Source organism: Chaetodon trifascialis, chromosome 12, assembly GCF_039877785.1.
Source record: "Chaetodon trifascialis isolate fChaTrf1 chromosome 12, fChaTrf1.hap1, whole genome shotgun sequence".
NCBI lineage: Eukaryota > Metazoa > Chordata > Actinopteri > Chaetodontiformes > Chaetodontidae > Chaetodon > Chaetodon trifascialis.
Window position 1 is genome coordinate 483,102 of NC_092067.1, and position 22,127 is coordinate 505,228.

The 22,127-nt window shown below is 41.0% G+C and overlaps 2 protein-coding genes across 4 annotated transcripts in view; one reads left to right on the plus strand and one right to left on the minus strand.

Moving 5' to 3' along the window:
• itgb2 (integrin, beta 2) overlaps positions 1 to 22,127 on the plus strand; it is a 64,895-nt gene that overhangs the window by 28,218 nt on the left and 14,550 nt on the right. For all 3 annotated transcript variants that reach the window (XM_070975850.1, XM_070975851.1, XM_070975852.1), the window contains one exon: positions 11,184 to 11,416. In XM_070975850.1, the coding sequence (XP_070831951.1) occupies positions 11,184 to 11,416 (233 nt within the window). The remainder of the gene's footprint in view (positions 1 to 11,183; positions 11,417 to 22,127) is intronic.
• Positions 16,731 to 21,075, minus strand: LOC139340058 (putative nuclease HARBI1). Its single transcript, XM_070975644.1, is given in 5 exon segments — positions 16,731 to 16,879; positions 16,981 to 17,092; positions 17,189 to 17,303; positions 17,344 to 17,789; positions 21,019 to 21,075. Coding segments are annotated over 5 exon segments (879 nt in total).

Below are 22,127 nucleotides of genomic sequence, written 5' to 3' on the forward strand. Positions count from 1 at the left end.
AAGATGATCCCTGTCATCATAATCTTCTTGTTCAGTGGGGAAGCACATAGTGAATGCTTTGTGCATGTTAGCAGCATTGTCACTAATAATGTAGTCCAGTTTATCTTTGATGTTGTATTCATCACATAGTTCCTCAAACTGGTCACATATTCTATCTATCTATCTATCTATCTATCTATCTATCTATCTATCTATCTATCTATCTATCTATCTATCGAGAGAGAGAGAGAGAGAGAGAGAGAGAGAGAGAGAGAGAGAGATGGTCCACCACTATATCGATGATTGGATGCTCTCGGATCAAAACAACATAGATCTAATCTGATTGAATACTTTGCCTGCATCTACACACACACACACACACACACACACAAATGCGCACACTGAGAGAGAGAGATGCAAAACGTTCGCTTTTAAGATACATTTTAATCTTTGTGTTTTGGTGCAAGTAGCAAGTCTTTTCAAGTCAAAGGGCTCAAGTCCAAGTGAAGTCATGAGTCATTGCTGTTAAAGTCCAAGTCGAGTTGCAAGTCTTGTAACATTTTGTCAAGTCGAGTCTAAAGTCATCAAATTCATGACTCGAGTCTGGCTCGAGTCCAAGTCATGAGAGTCCACACCTCTGAAAGTTACTTAGTTACTTTTTTTTTTTTTTTTTACCAGCGGGTGTTGAGGGGCTCTCTTGTGTAGTGCAAAAAGGACAAGAGGATATAAATCTCAAGCCAGTGTTGAGTTTGAGAGAAAGTTTTTTGATGTGTGTGTGAGTTAAGCAGATCCATCTGGTTTGAGACACAGGCAAGGTACCCATCCAGCTTCCCTGTACCTTGTGACCTCTGGACTTCATGGAGGAGAAGAAATCTTCTTCATCTGATGAATGTTGCCCAACCTGGTCCACCACCTCTGTCATCTGGTCAAGGTGTTGTCTCACATAGGCCAGACCTGTTGAGAGATAAACACAGATCACTGGCAGGAGCCACCCCATGTGCGTGTTGGTCTCAGACTGAAGGATGTTTAAAGCCTTCAAAGGCGTCATCACAGTGCAGTACTCGGTCAGGAAAGCAATTTCAGCTGGATTCAGCCTGTATGAAATTATACAACTTTAAGCAAGTTTCCTGCAGGAATAGGTGGAGAATGTGTACCCAAGTCTGGAAATGTACTTTTCCTATCAAAAAACAAATCAATAAGTTGAAAAACAAATCAATAAGCAAGGTAGCTTCAGGCACTCTCTTTAGAAATGAGAATTAAACTCACTTTTTCACTTTGAATTCTTCGCAGACATTCCTGATAGCATCCTCCCCCTTCATTTATATTATCTGTATGATTCGCTCCACAGTATGTCGAGTTCCACCGAGTTTGATTCGGCCGGATGAGCTGGAGCTTGCACTCATCTTGCACAATTTCTGCTGCCATGTATGACCGACCTGACTTGTTCAAGACTGCTTGGCATTTCCCAAAAGCTGCATGTGTTAGTCGTTTGTATGTGTCATTCTTCTCTTCTGTCATGGTAGCATTTGTTGTGGCCACTAAGTTTAAGAGGTGACATGCACACCTTTGATGTGGAGGAAGCCGGTACTCAAGACCGTTATCTTGTTTCAGGATAGTGAATGTGTCCAGGTAGTCAGCTGTGGGTTCTTCAGATGAATCTTGATCTGATTCTAACTCTCTTTCCTCAGACTGGCTTTGCTAACCAAACACACTGAATACTTTAAGAGAAGTTTGAGGCGCTGTTTGTTATAGTTCTTACCACTTTCCCCCTGATTCTGTATTGACAATGAATGTCATCAAGGGCATCAAAGGTGTGGGAACCTTTCAGCCTCATGCAAGCAAGTACAGCAGATCTCCTCTCCAAGGTTTCATCAGCTCATCTCATCTATCCAATGAGCTGTGACCCCTATGTAACTTTGCTGGTGTGCTGTCCAACAATCTGTGGTGGTGCCTACATAGCTGACCTTACTGAGGTATGGCATCAAAGTCTTCTTCATCTGATTGGCCAGACCCAGTCTCCAGACCAACATAGAGGGAGCTCTCTTTGCTGGTCTGGAGATTGGGTATGGAAATTACCTTGCATTGAGGATTCAGTGTGATTAAAAGTTCTCTGAAAGCTGGTTGTTCAACCACAGAAAATGGAAGTTAACCATGAGCTTGTCAACTTTTGCCTGTGGCACACGTCTGTTTGGACCCACTGCCATCATTTCAGTTATTTTTGCTTGCTTGCTTGGGGTTTCTGGTGGTCCCAGGGTTTGCTTCTGTGTTGCCACAAAGTCTTCAGCTTTGATGGATGTTTCCTGTGTGAACAAAATATTTTCATCAGTATGTAAATCACTACTGTCTTCATTAAACACGCTGAATTTCAAATATTTACATTCATAGATAAAAGATTTTCTACACACATCACATTTTGTCCTTTACACATCATAATGCACAATTGTTGCTCACAAAGATGCCTGAAGATATAAACAAGGCTATTAAAGATAGTGGAAGGTATGTATCATATTAAATGATTATGATATGATATTACATGGAAAGTTCCGGTTTTCTGAAGTGGGGTTGTATGAGGTACTACGTAGCTGAGCACAGGGGGACAGCAACACAGCAATAAAAAATAATTTTAACCTCCTAAAAGAAGAATTATTTGTTTACGTGTTGTTGGCCCTGTGCTCAGCAGTTTATCTCTGGTTCTGTCTGATAATACACTGACTGACTTGACATAAGTATCTCATACAACTCCACAATTAGTTATCACTAACATTCGTACAGCTGTTAATCCTGATGACTGTATATGAAGTCTTACCCTTACTTACAGTCAAACATAGGACATAATTTTTTTTTCTTCATAATTTTCATAGACTAGCTAAACAGAGCACCTGTCATGGAGGCAATAATGAGTTAATGTGTGAATTTAGTCTACAGATCTGCAGTCATCAAATCAAATAAACATTATTGGTTTACTCTAGACACTGTTTAGCATTATTTAGCCTATTGGATGTTGTAAAACTTACTAGGTACTGACATCTGTTTTTGATCACGTCAGGTAGGCTAACAGAGTGTTAGCATAATTAATAATAACCTCATTAGGTAGTTACCAACAGGTTGCTAGTGCCAACCAACATTAGCAATGTTATCCACTGATGTCTTTGGGGGTTATTATAACAAGCCTCTTACCAGCTAAACTGTGAAAAGGAACCGCTAACTTACCTCAACATGCTTGTGCAGGTTTGATGTTGAGTTTTTATAAGCAGCTAGCTCCGTCTCTCTGGGCAAACACAGTTTACACTGCGTAATAAAGAGCTTGGTCTAAAGAGCTCTATATGGAAAGTGTCCTGAGACAACGTCTGTTGTGATTTGGCGCTATACAAATAAAATAAAATAAAATTGAAATTGAAAATTGTTGCCTTTCTCGCACTTGAAGCCAAAGTGGTCACTTAAATATGGCCACTGGTGCACTTCTTCACTTCTTTTGAGTTCAACTTCAGCAGAATTGGACAGGGTTTCACTTTCAGCTGGGTCTGCAGCACTGCTGTCTGATTTGTCTGTCTCCATGGTCTCCATCGTTGGTGTGACTTTAGTGCCAGCTCTCCTTCCCATCATTCATTGCAGTAGTTTCTAGGATGTGATTTTTTTTTTTCTTTTTTGATATAACTTTTTTTTTTTTCACTCAGTAACGGATGTGATTTAAAATGTACCGAAACAATACTTCAAACAAAACATACTTAAATAAAAGTAAAATTACAGTTCTTAATGAGTACTTTTAAAAGTATAAGTACACTACTCAAAACTACTCAATTACAGTAATGCAAGTAAACGTAATTCGTTACTTTCAACCTCTGCTACCTGACAGACAGACCGCAGTTTGTCCGACTGGGCAACGTTCTGTCTGAGACTGTGGAAAGTAGTACAGGAGTGCCACAGGGGACTGTTCTGTCTCCTTTTCTTTTTACCTTGTACACCTTAGACTTTCAGTACAACTTTTCATCGTGCCACCTACAGAAGTTTTTGGACAACTCAATGGTGGTGGGGTGTATAAAGGATGGACAAGGGGAGGAATACAGAGCAGTGGTGGACCGTTTTGTGGGATGGTCTGGTAGAAATCACCTGCTGCTTAACATGGCCAAGACCAAGGAGATGGTTATTGATTTCAGAAGGAACAGGACGACCACACAACCACTGTGTATTCTGGGGGAGAATGTCACAGTGGTGGATGATTACAAGTACCTCGGAGTCCACCTCAACAACAGACTGAACTGAAAAACTAACATCAACGCTATTTACAAGAAGAGGATGAGCAGACTCATCAGACCATTCAACATGTGCAGCAAGATGTTGGAGATCTTCTACCAGTCTACCAGTCCAGTGCACTCTTCTTTGCTGCTGTGTGCTGGGGGAGCAGCATTGGAGCCAGTGACACCAACAGACTGAACAAACTGATCATGAAGGTCAGCTCCATTATTAGCTGCAAATTGGACACTTTTGAGTAGGTGGTGGAGAGGAGGACACTGCAAAAACTCATTTCCATCATGGATAATCCTGAACATCCTTTTCGCCACCTCACAAACAGACAGCAGCGCTCTTTCTCCAATAGACTGCTCCAGGAACCACTTCAGGAAATCATTCCTGCCACAAGCCATCACACTGTACAATAGCAACTTAGCCTCACCACCACCAACCTCAAAAACCCCAAAATTCAAGTGTTACATATTTTTCTGCAATATTGCACACACACTATCTATTGTTTACATTGTTTATCATCTACAGCTGCACAGTTTTTTCTTTTGGAACTACTGTAAATACTTGTTTATATATTTCTTCTCAATTATATTGTATTTTTATCATATCATTATAATTTTATCCATCCATCCATCCATTTTCTATACCACGTATCCCTTTTGGGGTTGCGGGGGTGCTGGAGCCTATCCAAGCCGTCAACGGGCGAGAGGCAGGGTACACGGTAACAAACTGGTGTTTTTCTTGTTTATATATTAAATATAACATTTGTTATATTTTTTAAACAACTGTTGTTTATATTTTGTGTTTGTCTGTATGTTTAAATTGCTAGTGCAACAGAATAACTTCCCAAATTGGGATCAATAAAGAACCAGTCTAAGTCTAAGACTGCTGGAAAACCATTCCAGGTGACTACCTCATGAAGCTGACTGAGAGCATGCCAAGAGTGTGCAAAGCTGTCATCAAAGCAAATAGTGACTACTTTGAAGAATCTAAATTATATAACATAGTCTGGTTTGTTAAAGACCTTTTTGTTTACTACATCATTCCATATGTGTTCCTTCATAGTTTGGATGTCTTTAGTATTAATCTACAATTTAAAAATGAAAAAAAAAAAAAAAAACCCATTGAATGAGAAGGTGTGTCCAAACTTTTGACTGCTCTTGTACCTCTAAGTAGTAGTACAGTAGTGCTGTACATGCACTACTCAACAATAATAACAACTCAGTTGGCAGCTACTATGACTCCATCTACCATCTCACACAGTGGTGCCCAGACAGTCATTTGCAGATAAATGTCTCAAAACAAAAAAAAACTGGTCTTCAACCTCCTCCGCCTCCAACCCCACCTACACCCCCATCAGCAACCAATAGTATAGTTGTTGAAATGGCAGACAATTACAGATATCTCAGACTCACCCTGGACAATAAACTGAGCTTTGAACAACACACCGTTGACAGCCATAAACGTTGTCAACAAAGACTCTCCATCATCTGCAAAGTCAAAGCACTTTGTGGCTCCCCAACTTCTGTTACTATTCTATGAAAGCATAGTTCAATCCATCCTCCTATGCTGCTCCCCCTTCTTTAATATGCTGTCAACCTCCTCTGAGAACTTACAGAAATTACAGACAAGGACGCCAAAATCAACCTCCCAGACTTCAACAGCACAGCCATGCAGAGCACATACCATAATATTTGACCAGAGTCACCCTCTCAACCCACACTTTGTATATATTCACCAGTACCACCACAGGTCACTGACATGGAAGAAAATGAATTTCAGCAGGGGTTTTGTGCCCTTCTTGCCATAACAGAACTGAATAGAACATCTAAGTTGTAATGTGCCTGAGTTTGTGTGTTTGTGCTCTTGTGTGTATGTTGTTGGATCCATGTATGTATCTGTCTAGTATTTTGATTTTGACCTGAGCATATGGCATCATTCTTTGAGACCAGAACTTGCCTAATACATGTTTGAACTGGTGAAATGCCTCCTACTTATCTGTCTTCACTGATCTTCTGGGCTTGCATTAGCCACCCATGTCCTCACTAAAAATAACTAAAAGGATCTACTAAAATAACAAAATGAAGCAAGAATATGTTCACTGCTATCACCGGTTTCATCAGTCAAGTCTGGCATAGTGTATAGAGATATGTGAGAACTGAGTATTCTTTCTTCTGATCATAATAGGCTTTTGTTCCTTTCACATTCTTCTATAAGTTTTGATAGTTGAAGGCAAAAGGTAGTCCTGAGGTGTGGTGGTCTTCCAGATACTGGTGAGTTGTGTAGGTGGTAAGTAGGTTGGCATAGCCTTGTTGATACAGCAAGACTTTGGATGGTCATAGTGTTACTGGCTTTTTAGACTTTTTCTGTTTGTATGTCTTAAAGGCTATTTCCTATATCTACTGATCCACTGGATCTCCATTGCGAGAGGATCAAATACCAGGTAACTGCTTATGGTTGGATGGAGGTTCCAGAAAAAAATCATTTTAAGTCAACATCTTCTTCCATCTCTGATTCATTTTGCATCCTAAAGTAGGCTAAGTAGGCTTATTATTTATATAACAATTTTCACACAGGAATTGTAGCTTTACAAAAAAAAATCACATACATCAAGTGCTTCACATAAAAAAAGGCATAATGAACACAAAAACATACACATAGTCCCCTTAGTTTTCTGCAGGTGCAATAATAGGAATTTGTGTCCCATCTCCCCCTATCACATTTGGAAGCCCTGCAAAATGACAGCTAATTAAGCTACTGAACCCACTCTGAGGTTGCAGCAGTATGTATATCATAATTTAAAATAAATATGAATATAGAATAGAATATATGATTTCTACATCAGTCACCAGTCACTATCATCATTGGTAACAGGCGTTTCAGTGCGAGGGTTACTTTCGTCATAGCTCTACACACTGTTGCCTTTCCCAAGTGCTCTGCATCCCGAATGTTGTACAAAAAACTACCGTTTGCAAAAAAAAGTAGCGCTATGCATAAAATTTGCTGTGATGTGAGTGCACAGCCATGGTGTGTGAGGTTGGTGATGTATGGCTGGAGAATGTTATCGAGATAAATTATACCGTTTGATGAAAAGCGGTAGCATTCCAACAGGTATTCTTCTGGAAATGACAGGACATCTAATCTGGGTCAGACAATTCTCTCACGACATAAAGCATTTCGAATCAGTTGGGCTTCGATAAAAATCGGATTGGGAATGAATGGGCAATCCATGTCATCTTTCTTCATGTGGGAGGAGACAGGTAGAAACTCAGGGTTTCTTATAGTAAACCTGCCAGTGAGCAGGTTATGTTCACAGAATCTGTTACCATAGTGACTGACTCAGAGTTTCAGTTACCTCTCTTTCTGGAACAGAAAACTCAGAGTTTTCACATAGCCCGCTTTCTGGAATACCCCCTCAGAAAGTCATAAACAGGCTGTTTTGGCAACAAGAGATCAGTCCAAAGGTATATGCATGAGAGCGAAGAACAATTTGGCCCTGAGTGGGTGTGGGAGAGCACCTTAAATACTAGACTGATTTTGAATGGATCTCAGGTGTGTGATCAGGTGAGTGGGCAGGTGGGCATGGCTGGCCGGGGAGTACTGACTGAACAAGTGAACAGATAAAGGAAAATGGCAGCAGGTTAGAGAGTGAAGTTTACTTCGGGTCCTCATTGAAACAAGCGATAGTGTGATGATGGTGTAGAAAGAACTCTGCTGATACAAGCTTGTGTTAAAGAGAAATTTTATTAGCAAGCTTAGTATTAAATTAGACGCCGGTAGTCTGATGGAGAGCCTGGGTCCAATCGGTAGGATCTCCGTCCTTCTCTCCTTGATCCCCAAATATATAGATGACATCTGCTACACACTTCGACCAATCACAGATGTTATTGCACCTGTACGTTGTTGTCTTTAGAACACTCAGCTATCCAGCTGTTTACTTATACAAGTTGATGGATTGACAGCTCTATCTGGGGTCCCCATCTAAGGGGCCTCTACAAACACATCACCACATATGGTTTTACTCAAGCTTGTCCCGCTCTTATATGACCTTTATCCTTCAATGCTCAGAGTAGACTGAGTTCAAAACATGTTCTTATAGTGATCACACTTTATGTTTCAATTCTAACATCTTAATGTATTGAATCAGACACCTCGAGTCAATATACTGTCATTGACATTGATGTCCACATTGTAATGGGTGTGTTAGGACCCAAATGCAGCAGCACCAGTACACAGGAATTACTTATAGTGCCTTTAATCTCAGACTTGGCAGGGACAGATAACCAGCAATGCAGTTCAAAGTTCAATTCAGAACTGTAGTCTCTATATATTTGATGCAGCCAAGCACCAAAGAAGCAGAGGAAGTCTCTTGAAGTGTTGGTGAACCAAACACCAAATAATCACAGACAGACAAAGATCCAGGAAGTGCAGGGCAAAACTCTCAATCAGAGACAGAAGGCTGAGGTATTCACCAGGGAACAGGAGCTCTGACATAGTAAGAGGCAGGCAAGGCAGGTAATAAGGTCACTCCAATAGTGAATGCTAGAGAGTTCTGCATAGATACAAAGAACAATCTGGCAGTGAGTGAGTGTGGGAGAGCATGTTAAATACTGGGTTGTTTGGCAATGAGGATCAGGTGAGTAGATGGGTGGGCGTGGCTGACAATGACAGTGACACTATGTTTACACGTAGCCGGCTATTTTCCTAAACGTACATTTCACCCTCTCTGTTTTCAAAAATAACATTGTGCACACATATCCGTTTTCAGAAAACATTTCATTTACACTAACCTGTGTATGTATGCCATCGACGCTGATGGTAACACGGACTGGCTCTTCTGGAGGGGGGAGAAGTTGTTGCAAAATTGTTGACCTCCGAGCACTCATTCGTCTCTGCTGCTCGATATAATAGAACAGCTGTATTTGCACCAACATAAATGTTCTCTGAATGCATCTATGATCACCAAAGCCAAATGAAACTCTACAGTAAACATAGGTTGCACTTTTGGCACAGGTGCAAGTTCTGGCGTATAATGTGACCTGAAACTCTGTTTTTCTCCATTTTTTTCAGTTTACATGCAAACGTGCAAATGAAGTTTTCCAAAATCTCCACTGTGGCCAGAGTTTTTAGAATGCATTGTTTTCAGAGGCGAATTCTCTGTTTGCATGTAAACGAAGGGCACAAATGAAGGGAAATGTCTCAGTAATGTTTACAGTATAAACAGTGCCTGAGAGTGGAAAAGTACTGGCAGAGCAGTGAACTGATGGAAATGGCAACAGATGAGAGATGGAAGGCATGGTGACACATATGAATATCAAAATCACCTAAAATAACTGTAACTATTATTTTAAGGAATAAACTTGATACAAACTCCAGATTCCCAATAGAAATTCAGAATAAGTAACAGGAGCACAGTGTACTCTCGAAAGAATTGGCTGTAATGTTTTCCAGGTTTGGTGTGAAATACTGACAACAAGGTTTTCAGATGAATTCCAGTTGAGTTTAGGTTGATGGTTGATTAATAGGCTTGGGTCAAAAATACGTAAATACTCAGTACAAACTAGGTTTCACTAAAACAAAATAAATCAATATTATGATCTGATATGATCTGATGATCTTATATCATGGTGGCACGGTGGTGCAGCAGGTAGTGCGCGTGCCTCATAACAAGAAGATTGCCTGTTCGATCCCCGAGTTGGGCAGGGCCTTTTCTGTGCATGCGTGGGTTCTCTCCAGGCATTCCAGTTTCCTCCCACAGACCAAAAACATGCTCATTAGGTTAATTGGTGACTAAAAAATTGTCCTTAGGTGTGAGTGTGAGCGTGAATGGTTGTTTGTTTGTATATGTTGCCCTGGGATTGGCTGGTGACTGGTTTAGGGTATACCCTGCCTCTCGGCCGTTGACAGCTGGGATAGGCTCCAGCCCCCCCCGCAACCCCAGAAAGGGATAATCGGGTATAGACAATGGATGGATGGATGGATGAATCTTATATCATTGTACTAACTCCTTTTCTGTTTGCTTTTGATTTTATTAATTCACATGGTTGGTTTATATTCATAGCCATACTTTAGATGCAAAGGAAAAATAAGACAATAGAATAAAATCAATAAAATTCTGTGCCCCTTTATATTAGAGGGCTGTGGCTTAGCCCGGCTCTTTGTTCTTTGATTGTTTGTTCATTAGCCATGTCTGGAGATGTGGGGTATTGACAGTTGATCAAGTTAGTGCAGGCTGATCCTTCTGTAAACTCAAGATTTGTTTTTGATTTTGTTTTTTGTTTTGTTTTTGTTTTTGTCACTGTTTTTGATGATGTCCTTGGGAAGTATTTTGTATGGCTCTCACCTTTTGGAGATGGTGTGTAAAACTATTCCAGTCCACATTCTGTTGTGTTTAAGGATGTCCTATGAGACATTTATGTTTTCCTGACAAGCAATTTCTTGTGAGAATAATTATTGATGAATTAACACAAACAGGTTAAACACTTTAGGCACAATAGGCTGCCTTTAATTGTGCATGTTAACTCCCAATAACTTTCTGGCACCACCTTCTGCATGGGAATGACTGACCATCATAGTGACACTGTAATGCACTACCAGGAAGAAAAATAATGCATGAAAATACAATGATTGTGACATTAACTACTTAGTTATCCATAATTTTGCCATTGGGAGAAAAAAACTATTCAATCAGAGCTAAGTAGGTCAATTATTTCCTCATTATTTAACACAGCTGCAAACAGAGAGAGAGAACCAGCTTACTTTGAGGCAGTATATGTGATCACAATGTTAGAGAGAGGGTCTGAGTGGATGGTTGACCAGAGACTACAATCCACAATCCATGCCCAACCTACAGTCAATGTATAACAATAGAGGCTAGCTCTTTATTTGTGTTTTTGTTACAGTTCGCAGATTTTTTGCTTTTGCTTTTAGGTTTGATTGCTCTTCTCTATTTGTCCTTCATTCAGCTGCAGTGAAGGCTACGTCGGTCAGTTCTGCGAATGCTCCATCGGTGATAGAGATGAGCGCTCCCTGCGAGCATCCTGTCAGAAGCACAATGGCACCGAGTGTGAGGGTCGAGGAGACTGTGTGTGTGGCAGGTGCCAATGCCACACCACAGAGAGTGGAAGCAGTTACCATGGTGACTTCTGCGAGTGTGATGATGAACATTGTGAGAAGTTCCAGAATAAATTATGTGGAGGTAAGGTTTCAGTCATTTTCAAATTATCTTCATTTTAAAGTAATTTTAAAGTTACAGCAAAAGAAATTACTTTTTACATTGAGGTTTAACAGATACAGGTATTTCTCGAAAAACACATTGTCATTGACCTAACAACTGTATTTTGTACCTCATAAATCATTTGGAGAGCATTTACTATTTATAAACCTGCATTGTTTACATTTATGTTTACTGGCTGGCAGTTTTTTCTTCTAGATTGCTATCTAACAAGGTGGTAGGGAGGGAGGAGTTTGTACCTTTACTTTGGGTTGTGGATTGTAAATATCTGACAATGAGGGAAGAGAGAAGGGAGAAGGGATCAAATGCAAAAATTTCCCTGCATGGACAAGAGACATTTCAATTGCATCATCAGTGTCTTGTACCCCAAGGCTACCATGATGTCCCCAAAATTTCAATCAGGAGGGACTTAATGGAAAAGAGACTTTACGAGTAATTAGATAAATTTATTTAACAGAATGCACCATAGGATAGTTGAATAAATAAAGTGGTGATTAGAGCCCAGTGTGGTCACATCATATTTTAAGGGCATAATGATGCAGTGAGCTGTACAGGGAATATGCCTGCTAGCCCTGATTCTTTTATTGGAAGACCAAGAACAGACCAGAGAAATCACAGGTGAAGTATAGCAGGGCTGGGCCCGGAGTGACAGAACTCACACTGGAGTTCTGTCAGAGAGAGCACAGATCTCTGATAGCGGCATTGTTTAGGATGAAAACACAACAGTCCTGGGAAAATATAGCACACACACCACCTCTTTCAGCTTGAGGGAAATCGCGGGCCATTCTGTTTTGGTAAGTCATCCATGAAGTAGCAGCCAATTGTTCATATAGGCCCGCTATGGCATCTCTGGTCATTGTAGGGGAACTACCTTAATTTGATGTTGCATTCATTGATAAAATGACGGGGCACCACCTTCATCAGCTAAGAAGGACTGCAGAAATTAACTGCTATAACGCTGATAAAATACTAATGAATGAACTAACAGTAAATCAGTCTGATAATCTGAAGCGTAAACTCTGGATACAGGGATCGTATATATTCAGCTCAAAAGGACACCGTTTAACCAGGACTTAATAAAATCTCATTTATTAAGCAGAATTATGGATAATGAATGATATATCATGAATAGTACGACAGAAGATATGAGGTGATATGACAGAACACAAAAAGAAACTTATGGCAGCACAATGACAAACAAGTTTGGCGATAGTGAGAAGTAGTTGTAAAGGGGATAATAGGGACGCGAACGTAAAGTTAAGGGATTAAACGAGCAGTTGAGAGAATTTGGATATTTTAGCAGTATCTTAACCTCACAGACCAACTCTTATTCAAACCTGCTGAGCATGCCTACTGGATTGCTGGCGTCCCGGTGAGTTCTGCTCCGAACTAACTCGAAGATGCCCAGGTGCTCGTCCGTGGCTCGATCTGCTCGGTGGTCCGGTGGAAGGCCCAGGCACACCAAGGTGAAGAGCTGATGTTGGACGGTGATGTCTCTCGAACTGGGTTCTACGGTGTCGGTTACAGATAAGGGACGGCTCCGGATGGTTGTTAACCCAGACCAAGGATCAACAGCTGGCTGCAGAGTTTTGGTTCGGTTGAGTCCGTGAAGGATTATTTTAGACGGATAGTAACAAAATTGATAGTCTCTTCGATGGCCGATCGAAGAGGGTCTACAAAATTATTATTATTTGACTAAAATTTACAGACTAAAACAAAAACATGTGGCTTAGAAAAAGGAAGGTTTACGGCAAACTATAGAAACACGTCTTCAGAAAATTAAATCACGCTACTCGGTTTGGCTTTTGCGTAGCTCGAAGATGGGAAAAACTTAAAGAGCAAAGCGACTGTACAAGACTAAGACAATTAAGAAGTAACAAACAAAACTAAAACATAACTTAAGACAAGACTGAGTAACACGCACTGAACTCATGCTGCGGCTGCAGACATTTAATCTAATGTATGAGGTCCTTAGATGGTAAATCCTCGGCCTCTTCTTCATCCTCCTCAAAGCAATGATGTACTCCATCTTTGTAGATAACGTTAAGCATTACTATGATTACATTTGTATTTGGAATGAAATTACGTGGGTAATAGCGGACAACGATCATCACTTACGTTTTTTCCATGTTTCTGTCTCTCTCTCTGTCTCTCGAGTGCTCTGAGATAGATGCAGTATATGCTCTGTAGGATGTCTCTGGTGTTGTTTCTGGTTGGCACAGCGACGTTAACTGATTAGTTCGCCTCCCTGTTTCACCTGTGTACATTCGGTCAGGGTGAGTGACCATTACACGTGCCGAACGCGCTTGCAATGTCGTCAGATGAGATGCTGATCAAAATATAGGTCTGACTGTATGTGCTGACTCAGATAGCTGCATTGAATCGTCGCTGTTGCTAATTATTGATCGCAGTGTGTGTTCGATGACTGACCGAGCACTGCTGAAAACACTGTTAAAACCATGCTGCCGTCTTGTTGACGGTGTGATATATGGCGTCATCAACCACGTTTTCAGTGGATAGCCGTTATCACCTAGCAGCCACCCATCCAGAGAGGTGTCCCCTTGAAAGACTGTAGGGATGCTAGAATTCGCCAGGATGAACGAGTCATGTGCCGACCCGGGGAGAGTGGCATATATGTTTGTCACCAGGCAATTTGAACGCGCTTTCGATGTGGTCAGATGAGATACGGATCAAAATATATAAATTTAGGTCTGACTGTATGTGCTGACTCAGATAGTTGCATTGAATTGCGGCTGTTGCTAATTATTGATCACAGTGAAATGCCAGACACTGTGGAAACCTGACTGTGAAGTGTTGGTGACGTGAGCGCACGACTCCGCCGGTTTACGAAAATCCACTTGCGCCGCTGGCGCACAGAGTTGACCAGGTCTGAGGTGGCGTGCTTTCAGCGCACTTTTACGCCGCCGGCGCAGACCGAAATGGTCGAAAATTCCGGCACCTCCCCCCTACTGAGCCACAACGCCTATCCTGGCGCACCTCTGTACTTACCAAAATACCAAGTGCGGCGTGCGCCTGCCTGCGCCGGTCGAACTGCCTGTGGCGCAGTCTGTGGAGCAGCCTGCGCCGCGCTGGCGGCAGAGTCGAAAATAGAGCCCCATATCTCACATGACTGTACAAAATATTTAGTGATATCTTTTAGGTGGTATTCTGTGGAGCTTGCCTGCTCCAGACCAGGCTAAGTTCCAGGATCTATTTAATCTCATCCCTTATCTCAGTCAGCAGTCATCACAAACGGAAACCAATCGTTATTCCCACTGCCACTACACATTGTTATCACATTCAACTAGATCCACTGTCATTATTTAAACATTAACACAAAACATAAGCATCATTAATTTCAATTTTAATTTATTTAATTTAATTTCAATCATTGTAGATAAATTATGATTTTAGATGATGTTGCAATCATTAGATAGACAGTTTCCCATAGACTATATATAAAATACACATCCAATATAAATATAAATACACATCAAAGAGTAACATGATGTTCCTTTATTGAATAAGGATAAATCAAAGCATCAGTTCCTTTCAAAACCGAAGTCACACAGTGACTCTACAAGATAGAAAGCACAGAATCAAAGCATATTATACAACACAAGAATAAATACACATTCAAAAAGGTCTGTATATAGTACACCCCACGTCTCCACACTGAAATAAATGCAGGACAAATCCGTACACAACAAATGAACAGACAAATGAATGGATGCAGTAGCCTCCCTGCAAGCTTGTATACACACAGTATACAGCACAAACATAAGAGGCCAAATCAATCTAAATTGAAAAAAAAAACAAAACACAAATTCCTCTGCCAATGCAGCCATATTTAACTGAAATTCACAGCATACGTCTCTGCCAATGCAGGACATATTTAACTGAAATTTAAAGCATGCATGTTAACTAAAATAATTTAACACATATTGGTCCCTGACCAGCCGACCGCTGTCGTCATCAGGGAAGATGGCAGGATTGTCCCAGTCCATGTGATGGCACTCTGGGGGCCCTCTCCTTCCTCAGGCAGGCCACATTGTGGAGGACAGCACAGGCCACAGTGATGTCACATACCCTCAAAGGGCTGACCCGTAAGTCATGAAGACGATGAAAGTGTGCCTTAAGGAGGCCAAAGGTAGGGATGGGAATCGAGAACCTTTTTTTTTTTTTTTTGAGAACCGGCTCCCAGTAGCTCAATTCCTTGGAATCGTTTGCCTGCCTGGTTAATGATTCTGCCTGTCTTGCACATGTGCGATAACGTCACACACGCTGCATTGTTTTGGTTTAGAACGTAGCCGATATGGCGTCGAGGCAGAAACGCTTCAAAGTATGGCTATTTTTCATGCGAAAAGATGACACCAGGGCCACTTGCAACACATGCAAAGTTTCCACTTCTTCAAAGGGGAGAAATACCTCATTCTTTGTCCACACAGCATGCAATTCATTTGCGGGAATGTTTGGTACACTACTTAGTGATGCTTGTGAATCTAGTGGCAGAACAAACACCAGGGTGTCATCTGTTATTAGTGCCAAAGGTAATTTTGAACTCTTACAAGCCGTGTCTGTTGTGTTAAGGTTAGCGCCATTTCACTGTGTAAACTGCTTTCAGCATCTGATCAAGCATCAATGTCAAGCATCAAGCATCAATGTCGTTCCATCAAATTTAGATGACGATGACTGCTAGAGTCAGGCTGGCTCAGAGGCCAGCACTCACACTGGCTCAGAGACTGTAGCAGGCACTGGCAGGTCTCGTGCACCTCTATCCACTCCTTTCACTGAGGCAGGGAAGAGTAAAATGACCAAGACGAGGATAAAGGAATGTCACAGAGCAGTCACTAGATTTGTGGTGAAAGGTTTGCACCCATTTGCGACTGTAGATGCCCCTGAATTTCAGTAGGTTAATTCGTTGCAATTTATCTGGCATATCTGTTCAGATGAAAATCAGAAATTTGAGCTCTGTCAGTGGTGCATGTTGTTATTTTAACCAGTGTAGTTCTGCTTCATTCATTCCCTACTCTGAGAAGTAGCTCACCTACTTTTTAGGTTTGTTCTGAGGTTACGTCACACATCATTTGTGCATACTGTATATGTTATATTTTCTGTGCAGAGATGAAAATCTAAAAGACAGTTAACGCAAACAAACCCATTTGTATTCTTATTTCCTCACCCAATGAGAATCGATAAGATAATCTATAAGGAATCGGATCGATAAGCAAAATCGATAATGGAATCGTAATCGTTAAATTCTTATCAATTCCCATCCCTAGCCAAAGGTCATTTCAATCCTGGCCCTTGTCCTGGTATGGGCATGATTGTAGGCCTGCTCTGCTTCCTGGGGGTCTGTGTACAGTGTCAGGAGAAAAGGCTGGCAAGCATACCCCCTGTCCCCCACCAAGACACCAGAGAATTCACCTGTCAATACAAAATCTCATCATCACAACCTCATAAGTAGAGTGACATTCTTGACAGCTATGATGTAAAAAGTGGTTATTAAAAGAGGTTGTGTGGCTCACCCTGTGATAGGCACTGATAGATTCCAGAGGTCCAAAAGACTTGGGAGTCATGGACTGAGCCAGACCACTTTGCCACAACATTGCTGATCAGACAGTCAGCATTGCAGACCATCTGAAATTATAAGATGAAGACTATTAAACCTGTTAACGCACATCACAAGTGATGTACAGTGTTCATTAATTGACAATGTCAAAAAGTCATGTTCACATGAACATTAATGCTGTGAAAGGATTCCCTATTCACAAAATCTGCCTCATGGGCACCTGAGGGGGATTTTATCTTGATATGTGTGCAGTCCAGTGCACCAATGACATTTAGTAACACAAAGCAATGAGTATCCTACTATGACTGTTAACAGTTGTCCTGTAATTTGTAGTTTCTCTTACCTATAAAACTCCTCCTTGATGTCTCAGAGGCTTCTGTGGCCAGGGAAGGAGATAAGGACATCTGACAGTGTTTTAATAGCCAGACACACACTCCGTATTGTGTGGCAAATTGTGGCCTTGTTCAGATGTTCTGCATCCCCCACTGAGTACAGGAAGCCTCCATTTGCAAAGAAGCGCAAGACCACACAAATCATCTGCTCGACACTCAGTGCATGGCTCCATGCTGTGCGGTGTTTGATCCTGGGACCCAGCCATCTGGACAGATACCTGATGCCATCTGCAGAAAACCTGTATCTCTCATGAAGGTGGTCATCAGGGAAGGCCAGTGGGTCCAACTGGTCCCTGAAGACCCTCTCTCGCCTGAAGACTCTCTTGAGCACGAGTGCTTCCTCATCCACCACATCTTGCAAGAATGGGCACACCTTTGTTAGAGCAGAAAGGAACACACCATTTTGGGTCTTCAAATAGGCTAGTGGCCCACTTGACTTAAGGAGGAACACCTTCGCACCCTCACACCTCAAAACTGCAAATAGTTATTTAGTTATCATGATACTTTTTTTTCTTTTAGTCATCTACTACCTCAAAGAATAGATAATCAAAGTTTTTTGGACTCCAGTGTGATGTCTTCTAGTTTTTTGTTTTTTTGTAGGCCATCTCAACATCTGCCAATAGCTAGTATTAGGCTGTCCCGATCCCATCATGTGATCGGAAATCGGGGCCGATCGCGTGACTGCAGACTCGATCGGATCTGACGTTATGTCCCAATCAGATATTGGATAAATAATATATATACATATGTATATTTCTTGCTATTTTTAATCACATTTACAATATATGGGCTAGTGATTAAAAATAAATGAGAATAAAATAGTATTTATTAACTACCAACGTTTACAGGCTGGGTCTGTGTCTGTGACAGATGCCACTGAACAGTGAATGCGCGCAACATGGCAGCACACAACAGTTTGTTTTGAAGCTCGGGATCTTGAGAGGTGGGAAGGACAAAGCTGCCTTTAACACCATAAACTTGATACGACACCTCAATACACTGCACTGCAGTTTACAATACACTGCACTGAGAATATGAGTTAGGAGTGCAGTTCCAAAACGCACAATACTGGCCTTAGGCTACGTGATATCAGTCACTTTTATTTGCTCATTTGTTTGCATTTGATATTTTGATGCCTATTTTAAGTTAAGCAGCTATTTGTTTTAATACTAGACTATTGAGTCTTTATACCATGGTCTGGGTGAATACTTGATTCTGATTGGCTGCAGTGTGTCCGTTAAAAAGTGTTGTGGACGCCTATAAAAAGGTTCCGGTCAAATAGCCTGATTGTTCTAAATTATTGCGCTGGCTCAAACGCTAGTTGGTAACTGTGGCAACAGAAACTCAGAACATACGTTAACATACGTTATTTCACAGTTTATTTATCACAACGGCTTACTTAATGTTCCACTATTCCTAATGTGAAAAAAATTGTATTTTATTTCTGTGTTCTGTTCTGACTTGACACTGTTATTCAAGCTATCTCATAGAAGTTTACAATACACTGCAGTGCATGCATGCACAATTGTGCATAAGTGTTAAATGTAAAATAAGAGCCATTGGTAAAAAAAAAATAAAAAAAATAAGGGACATCCTGGATCTTATTCTTTGCTCTTAGTTCATTTCATAATGTTTTATAGAAGTATCGGATCGGGACAAAATCAAATGACTCCGACTCAGACTCGGGGGCAAAAAACGTGATTGGGACATCCCTAGCTAGTATAGTATTATTTGCCGCCGTAGATGGGTGGCATAGCTTCTGAGATCTGCAAACTCATGACAATTAGCACAACGGAAATTTTGCATAATGGGAATGTTCTTCCATTAATACTCACTATGTTGCCAGGCTGGCTTTCTCCCGGTACAGCATCTGGGCCCTGTTACAGAAATTAAATTTTGTGTGGGCACCAAATGATGACTCCTCACCATTGTAGACTGAATAGTACTTCTGCAAGTTGCATTTACAAAACCATTCTTTTCATCAACATCCAAATGAAAAGGCGGAGCAGTTTTAATGTCAGTGAAAGTCCATTGTGTCTCTGGAGAGTCAAGGTCTTAACTGGCATTTGATGTTTTGGTTGTGCAGAGGACTGTATGTGAATAGAGTGTATGACTTCTAAAAAACACTGACAATTTATCAGAAATGTTTCTGCCTTTTTTTTTTTTTTTTTACATCTTTTTCTGCCTTGCCTCTCTGCAGCCTTCCTGCCTCAGCTGGTCCAGGCTTCCTGTTGCCTGCTTCAAAAACATATTGAAATCGCTCAGTTTTGGTGAAGTGCTTTCACATTCTCCAAACATTCCCCTCATTTGCATTTCCCTAATCCAATCTATGAATCTATCCATTCCTTTCTCTTCTCCCTCTTTCGGAACGTTCTTCTGCCATCTAGCTGTTATGTTTGTGTAAGACTCAAAAACCACACTGTGTAGCTCCGTTCATGCAGCGTTTACTGAACCACCGCAAAACCTCTCATTTTACGACCCTTGCCGTACAAACTGCTGTAAGCCTTAAAGGCACAGTAACCTGCCACTAGCAGTGCATAATATAACTGAGTCCAACAGGACAGTGTGAACACAAAACTGAGAGTTTCCAGACATCACACTAGCCACTGTTTCAAACAATGCCGACCCCAAGGAGCCGAGTTTACAGTCCTTCCACTTATCAATACCTTTCTGTGACATCTTTAAATATTTTTACACATGTTAGAGAGGGTGAATGGCGCAGAGCCCGAGTGAGGACCCGATCAAGAAGCTTCTACACAAAGTCTAGTAATGTGTGTGCTTGATCTCTGGGGGTTCTCCCAGTCTGTTCATTTGTTTTAATTCACCAACCTCTGTAACACTTGAACTGAAAATCCCCTCTAAACTAGCCCAATGCCTCCCTTTTACAGAACTGCTTGAGATCTGTGTCAGTGCAGGATCAGTCTGAACTGTGCGATACACTGTCACTCACACAGTAAAAATATCAATCAAGTAGAAAACCACTCCCTATCCCTGTGTCCTCCTTCAAACAGCTCAACCGTAGGTTTATTTATTTATTCTTTTAATACACTTAATGGCTCAACCAGATTTCTTTCTTTTCTTCTTTTTTTTTTTGTCATACGCTCAACGGCTCAACCAGAGATTCATTTATTGCTCAACGGCTCAACCAGGGATTCTTTTCGCCTAGCTAGGACACTTATTTACTTTCCCTCACGTGAGACTATGTGTTTATACTTTACATGTGACCATTCAGTTAATAAACAGTCAGTTTACTTTTTAGTATCAAAGTACTACAATTATAGCAATCAGGGGATGGTATTAATCAGACAATTTTAATTTAGAGAGTCCAATGTGCAGACGTTTCTGATAGAAAACAGGTTTCTGCATACCTTTGATTTAGGCGCCTGGAATTGTCTGAAAAAAGTTCTCCTCCAATCAACTCCGGCGGTCATCAATCGGACACAGTCTCAGAGTCAGCAAATCCAGGTCACGGCACCAAATTGTTAGCCCCAATTCTTTTATTGGCAGCCCAAGAACAGGTTGGAGAAATCTTTAGTTCACAGCCGAAGTATTTATTGAGGTCGCAGATAAAGTATAGCAGCACTGGGCATGGAGTGACAGACCTCAAGCAGGATCTCCATCAGAATGAGCACAGATCTCTGATAAAAGTTCACATTCATCTTCTTGGGCTGAGCCAGCCCTGTACAGAGGTTGGATGTACGCAACTGAATGTAATTGGCCAGTTACCAAGACATGGACAGCCCAACTACTGTCCAGATCTTGTCCTTGGAATGTCATAAGCAACCTGTGTCTCAGTGTTGTTTAGGTGTGTATCTAATGCAACTCACTGACAGAAAAAAGAAGCATCATCTGCCTCTTGTTATCAAAACTGGCTTTCACCAGTCATGCTATCTCATTGCTCTGAACAGTACAAGGACATTCATCAGGTTACACACGTGCAGAAAGAAAAGTACGGAATAAGAACACATAAAATCACTAGACAGAGCCAATTATAACATGCCCTGATGGAGTCCAGACACTGGTGTTGAAGAGTGACTGATGTCCTCAGGGGAGAGACCCATGGGTGCTGGATATGATGAAAAATCATCACAGAGTGGCTTCTGATGGTTATAATCCACACAGATGGGTTGAGGCTGGCTGTAGGGCTTTGGTGAGAAGAGTTGGCAGCTACATGGCAAACACTTTAGGTTAATAATAAAATTGAGAGTCTCTTCAATGGCTGGTCGAAAATGTCTCCAAAAATATTATTACGTGACTAGGATTTAACTTTGGAAAAGTTATGTGGCTTAACGTGGTAAGCAAAAATTAAAGTTTCATGAAGATTGAAAAACTAGAAAAAGAATGAACAACAACTAAGCGAGCGAGAGAGACAGGGCGGACAGTATCTTTCACTCCAGGGCTTGTCTATGACGACTAGACTGTGGGATGATTTGCAGGCGAACACTGTCATTTAATGCTAAAGAGAGAGAATATTAACGATTCGTGTGATAGATTAATCTGCTTCTCACTATGCTCAATCACATATATTCTCAATGATCAGTTTTCAATAACATTTCAACATCGTTCACAACATGCGATTCATACCTTTATGAATAACAACCGCATTGTTCTATGATCATACTAACATATGTGCTAACATTCTTCAATACTCATTCCAACATATATGATGAATAATAGTATAACTAACTAAATAGAACAATGAGATAAGGAA